Genomic DNA, 6,682 nt, shown 5'->3' with positions numbered 1-6,682 from the left:
ACACCAGAGAAGCATCCACCTGCATCGCTGCTAACTTATCACCCAGGAGGGTCGGCCTGATGGTGTTGAAAGCACTGGAAAAGTCAAAAAACATGACCCTCACAGTGCTCGCCGGCTGGTCCAGATGGGTGTATACACGATTGAGCAGGTAGATGATGGCGTCCTCTGTTCCGAGACGAGGCTGATAAGCGAACTGAAGGGGATCCAGATGTGGTCTTACTATGGGTCGCAGCTGGTCCAGGATGAGCCTTTCCAGGGTCTTCATGATGTGGGAGGTCATTGCCACGGGCCTGTAATCCTGGGGGCCACTGGGACGAGGCGTCTTTGGTACAGGGACGAGGCATGATGTCTTCCACATCACCGGGACCCTCTGCAGACTCAGACTCAGCATAAACAGTTTATGAAAGACTCCACACAGCTGGGGGGCACAGGTCTTGAGGACAAGGGGACTCACTCCGTCTGGTCCAGCAGACTTGCCTGAGTGAAGTCTCCTCATTTGCATCTCAACCTGGTATTGAGTGAAGGTGATGGGTGGGGGAGGGGTGTCAGGAATCTCACAGGAGGCAACATGTGAAGAGAGAGGCTGGCACAGTGGTGTGGCTCTGGATTCCAGGCTGACTGCAGGTGAGGTTGTGGGGGTGGGAGCAGACACTGTGGTGTCGAATCTATTGAAAAACAGATTCAACTCGTCGGCTCTATTCTCACCTCCCTCAGCTGTTGCAGTTGCAGCTGGTCTGTCTATCTGTGCTGATTGGAGCTCAGTTGTTCTGTCTGTTCTATTTTCCTCCTGATAATGTAAGCTGTTAAGTTACAGAGGATTTGAAAGCACAGTGATTATATAGGGAACATGAACACAGTGTACAGTCGAGTCTTAATAGCTTACTTACAACTGGGCTCGTCAGGCACTCTTTTTGGCTGCAGTGGTTATTTTTATATTTACATGTTTCCATCTCCCGTTTCTGCTCGGTAGCACCTAGTACTTTTCGGCTTATGTTTTCCTCCCTCCCTCACGCTCACAAACACACAGCGGGAGGGGCGGTCCCACACGTTCTCCCTGCAGCAAGGACTACACCGCCCATGAGGCTACAGTCTTAAAGGGCCATGCCTGTAATCATTTTTCGTATTGTCCATAAAATGTTTCCTTCGCAGGGTAATTATAAACCTTTTTGCTTCCTAGAATTAGTTTTGTTTTTTGGCAGCAACAAAGCGCAAAATCCAGTCAGCCTCTGAACCCGCCTCCCTCCTCCTTTCGTTATTTCATGATTTGGTTTGGTTCAGGTGCCAGCACGCTTGGCTCAGCAAAGTGGAAAGAGGGTAGGATGGCCCATTAACAAGAAAAGAGAAATTAAACTCATAACGTCCACATAGAAGCCACTGCTCGACTTTCCTAGCAGTAGATAGCTTACTTATTTACTTCCTTCCTTCAGAAAAGTTAATGTCTATTTTATTTTTATATCAAATAATGTTAAAACTGAAAACATTATAATGTAAAAAATGGCTTGCACATCTCAATCTTGCACAAAATCAAAAAATCTGTTTGTCTAAGTAGAATATTGATCCATGTCTGCACAGTGTTATATTTTTAGGACTGGCATGGTTTGCAACATTAAAGCAGTCTGGCCCAAAGTGATATTTTTGTTCATGAGGTTGCACCCAAGGCAGTGGCTTCTGAAAGCTGAAGGCTCTGCTTCCCATAATACCTTTAAATATCCTATGAACCACAAGTAAACCAGCAGTCTGAGAGCAAAATGCTTTACTGGGTTGGTACAGACCTATGAGGTCTTTGAGACAAGACTGGGCCTGATTATTCAAGACCTTGTATATGAGGAGAAGGATTTTAAATATGATTGTGGATTTAACAGGGAACCAATGAAGAGAAGCCAGTATGGGAGAAATATGCTCTCTTTTTCTAGTCACTGTCAGTACTCTGCAGCATGTTGAATCAACTGAAGACTTTTCAGGTAGGTTTTAGGATCACATTTGGATACTTTGGATAAATTTGATACACAGACCAAAGTGTCATAACTCAGCATGTGATCATGAGGTTGGGAACTGACTTCTGTCACAAAAACAGGAAATACGTGATAATTATAAGTCTTATGAGACAGAACTTCAGTCTCTCACGTGCTGTGAGGAGAGAGAGATTTTTACTGTAATTCCACTGGTTGAGTTGGCTAACTAAACTTTTTATAAACTTCATTGTGTCTTTGTAGGTGATCTGAAACTATAGATCTGCACTATCAGTACAATTGCTAAAAATCTTTTGTATTCTAAAGGGAAACTGTCCACAGTATTGCACTCCTATCCATATACTGGGGGAAACATTTTCAGAAATTCTTCCGAAATCCTGTTTCCATATTATTACATTTAGATTTCTGTTTGCTTCCATCCAATCATTTGCTACCACTTATCCATTTGAGCTGCAGTTTTAGACATGCCCAGATCTTCCTCATCCCAGCGACTTATTTAACCTTTTTCAATCATATAAAGCCATCTGAGTGATGTAAACTTGCCAGCATGTCCTGGACCTGCCTCGGGGACCGCATACATGTGGGACATGTGCCGGAGGCATCCTGATCAAATTAAGTTGCACATGCTTTTCATATGTTCTGTGATAATATTGTTGTGCTGATCACTTGTTTTGTATTAAGCTAATCTGTCATGGGTACGCCCTAAAAACGGGCTCAATATAAGTCAGCATCTGTACCACCAGTATTATCAAATACTACTTATATTTTTTTCCCACAGCTCCTATTGTGTTTTGTTCCTGTTTTCAAGAGCCCCAGGCAGGGACCTGTATGAGATTCAGAAACTGGGTTGTTTTTAGTATCATGTTGAGCTCTGAGAAATGGTTAGAGGAACTTGTTATTACATTCTCACTTCTCACAAAATGCTGTGACTGATATGCAGTGTTGGGAAGGTTACTTTTAAAATGTATTCCATTACAGATTACAGAATACAGAATACATGCCCCAAAATGTATTCTGTAACGTATTCCGTTACGTTACTCAATGACAGTAACGTATTCTGAATACTTTGGATTACTTAATATATTATCATGCTTTTTACAACAACGTGAATGTACTATTGCTGTGTGATTTATTACTATTACTGAAGGTCCGCGACTCCGAACTGTAGTAAAGGGACCTCTGACTGATACGGCGGGGTCCCTGTCGGCTCGTAGCCGAAAAATAGCTTTACTTTGTTGTGTGGGTCAACTTTTCTTGCGAGAGACAGAGAGAGGCGTTGAAAGACTGCTCCAACGGAACTTATTGTTTTCGGAGGAAAACACAAACACGGTGTACAGTCGAGTCCTAATAGCTTACTTACAACTGGGCTCGTCAGGCTCTCTTCTTGGCTGCAGTGGTTATTATTATATTTACATGCTTCCAGCTCCCGTTTTCCCCGATGACAACTTGTACCTTTCCACTCCCCTTTTTCTCCCTCCTCGCGCTCACAGACCCATAACGTGTATGGCAGTCCATTCTCCCTGCAACACGGACTACACTGCCCACGATGCTACATTCTTTAGAGCTATGCTTGTAGCATTCTGCCTGTTAGCTTAGCACAACAACAACAACGAAAAGGCGCTCTCTCACCCAGGAAACACACAGTCGCAGAGAGAGAGAGAGAGAGAGAGAGCGTCGCCCTGTAACCATGGCAACCATAACGCTGCCGCCTGGAACAACAGCACGTAGCTGTCAAACAAAACCCAAACAGTCCTGACCCGCGACAATATGAAACAGGAAAGTACCGCAGTGTAATCCATTTATTTCAACAAAGTAACTGTATTCTGAATACCACCTTTTTAAACGGTAACTGTAACGGAATACAGTTACTCATATTTTGTATTTTAAATACGTAACGGCGGTACATGTATTCTGTTACTCCCCAACACTGCTGATATATTCTCTTTTCTAAGCCTCTGTTTTTAGTACTTGCTTGCTATGGAGAATATAAGACAAAGGACACACTGGGTGACCTTTGGTCACACTTGGAACAATAATCAAGAGAATAATAACCTTCCATAATTATCTGTGTAGTTCTTGTATTGCAAACCAAGGTTACTGGATCGCACATAAAGATGCAACAAAGACAATAAAAGGCAAAAAAATAAAAAATATCTCTGCATTTGACATTTTTGTTTATTTACTGGGGCCATGACTTTTTGCTCTCTTAAATATAAATGTTAATTTTTGTATTTAAATTATGAACTATGCCAGGATTTATGGTGACCCTGATCACTGAGTTAGGCTGTGTGGAAATTTTAATAGTTTACAGTGTGCTGGTTTTTGTTTGTTTGTTTGTTTTTGTTTGTTTGGGGGGGGGGGGGGGGGGCAATCATATGCAATACATTATGCGGTTTTAGAATTTCTATTCAATGTTTAGTGTAGCTAGGCTCAAGGTGTTAATGCCATCTTATTTTAATAAACAACACTGTCTTTTGTAAAATCAGGTTGCCACTAGGGGTGGTAGGAGATTACAACCCATGCCACCCCTGCCACCCCTGATCACTAGGGAGTTGTGCATACTCCCTGCAGATCATCTGCAGGATTAGATGGTAGTAAGCCCAGTCTAAGTGGGACTACCTGTATAAATAAAGGTTAAATAAGAAATAAAAAGAGGCTTGTTAGTGAGAATCCTAGACAAAAGGAAACTGTCTAAGGAATCCAAACAAAGAGGCACTGTTAGATCAATGAGGAGGAAGGAGCTGCCATAAAAAAGCCCATGCAACTAACAATTGTTCTTTATTCAGAAAGTTGCCAGACTAGATGACTTGCATTCTAATTCCAATGATTTAAAAAGAATGAAAACAGGAGACATGTTACAGTTCATAAGGACTAAGAAGCCTTTTGTTTTGTTTTGTTTTGTTTTGTTTTCAAAAGGTCCTGATCTTGTACCTCATTAATTTGGAAGATTAAGTCAGTAAAATAATTTTTTTTTGACCTGATGATCTGATGTTTGGATGTCTGAACAGAAAGACACCCCTGGCGCTCTACACCATTTTCTCTAAGGTCTGTGCAGCCTGTCTGAACTTAACTGGAGAAGAAGCAAAGAAGGGTTTAATGAATGGTCTCTGGCTGATCACTTATAAGGTAGTGCCAAGAAATCAGCTCACACATTTCATCACACATCTCTTGGTTTTACTGCATCATCTAAATTGAGGAGCAAAATTCTAATAATGTCAACAAATAATAATATAATAATTTGTATATTTTTTAAATTTTAAGATCTCCCAGATGTAAATTACCTAAGCATCCTACCAAGGGCGATTTGGTTTTGGCATTGGTGGGGACAGATGATTCAACCACCGAACCCTGCCCTGTTTCTTTTTTCTTTTTTTTCCTCCTTCTTGTCTTTGCTTCTTGATAAAAAAGGAGAAATACACTTGCCTACATATCCTATTCTGCATGCTTTTAAACTATTTAAAATTACAATTCATAGTTTTATATGTGAATTATATCATGTTAAATTACTATTAAACAAATGACTGACTAAGTTAGGCTTTAGTTTACTTCAGCCATATTCCATATAAATCAGGTATCATACAAAAATAAAAATAGCTTCAAATACAGTCATGACAATAAAAAGAATATGACTTTAGGGACTTAACAACATTAGTTCAGTTATAGTACACCAACATCTGTTATACTTTGACACTAAGGGAACACTGAATGACCTGGTGGTTTTTGTCCATTAACTACTCATCTAAGATTATCACAAAGAAAAAGATCTCTCAGCAAAATTATGCAACATTTTAGGCACTATTGCTCCTATCAAATCAGTGAGCTGGGATTTTTTTATTCTAAACATGAACTACCGTACAGCAACAGACATGGACTACATGTCCCACACAACAACTCAATGTCCACTGTGTGAAGGAGCCAAACACTCGTTAACTGAGATAAACTGCTGCCATATTTGTTTTACATCTATACTGTCCAGTCTCTCTTGGTGGTCATGGCATACATCAGGATTGTGTAATCTCATTTGAGTCATTGTTGACCTTACTCACTCTTTGAGGCTCACTGTGGTCGTGAGTAGGGATGGGTATCGTTTAGGTTTTATCCGATACCAGTACCAAACCGTTACTTTTGAAACGGTGCCGGTGCTTAAACTGTGCTCAAACCGGTGCTCGAACCGGTGCTTAAAGAATGGAGAACACAAAATTGGTCCAAAAACCTCTCATGTTCAGCTGTTTTTTTTGTAAAAAGATAACAATGTTAGACTTTTCTGCAGCTATAGGGGATTTATGGCATCACTCTTGGCTGGAAGCAGTATTTAAACAATGGAAAACACAAACTTTGTCCAAAAACCTCTCATGTTCAGCTGTTTTTTTTGTAAAAAGATAACAATGTTAGACTTTTCTGCAGCTATAGGGGATTTATGGCATCACTCTTGGCTGGAAGCAGTGCTTAAACAATGGAAAACACAAACCTTGTCCAAAAGCCTCTCATGTTTAACTGTTTTCCACTTTTTCTTTGGTCATTTTAACTTTTTTGGCCAGGGTGAAGGGAGTATCTGCCATCAAACAAGAAGACAGACACATGTAGCTATGATGATGTTTGCTAGTTCACCTTACATGCATTAATTTAATAACGTGGTTAGCCTACTCAATGTAAATTACACACGAACAACATTAAGCTACTGACCCAGAGAAGAACAGCTGTTGCTGCCATCA

General features: G+C 40.7%; 1 protein-coding gene across 1 annotated transcript in view; it reads left to right on the top strand.

The window, feature by feature from the left end:
• Window positions 1-499: 499 nt before the first annotated feature.
• LOC309690647 (nectin-4-like) overlaps window positions 500-6,682 on the top strand; it is a 138,455-nt gene continuing 132,272 nt past the window's right edge. Inside the window, exon 1 of the mRNA XM_082507839.1 lies at window positions 500-624. Within this exon, the coding sequence (XP_082363965.1) occupies window positions 528-624 (97 nt within the window). The 5' untranslated portion in view covers window positions 500-527. The remainder of the gene's footprint in view (window positions 625-6,682) is intronic.

Source organism: Aulonocara stuartgranti (genome assembly GCF_965226115.1).
Source record: "Aulonocara stuartgranti genome assembly, chromosome: 16".
Lineage (NCBI taxonomy): Eukaryota > Metazoa > Chordata > Actinopteri > Cichliformes > Cichlidae > Aulonocara > Aulonocara stuartgranti.
The sequence above is the reverse complement of the archived record's forward strand: the minus strand, read 5'-3'. Positions and strand labels throughout refer to the sequence as shown.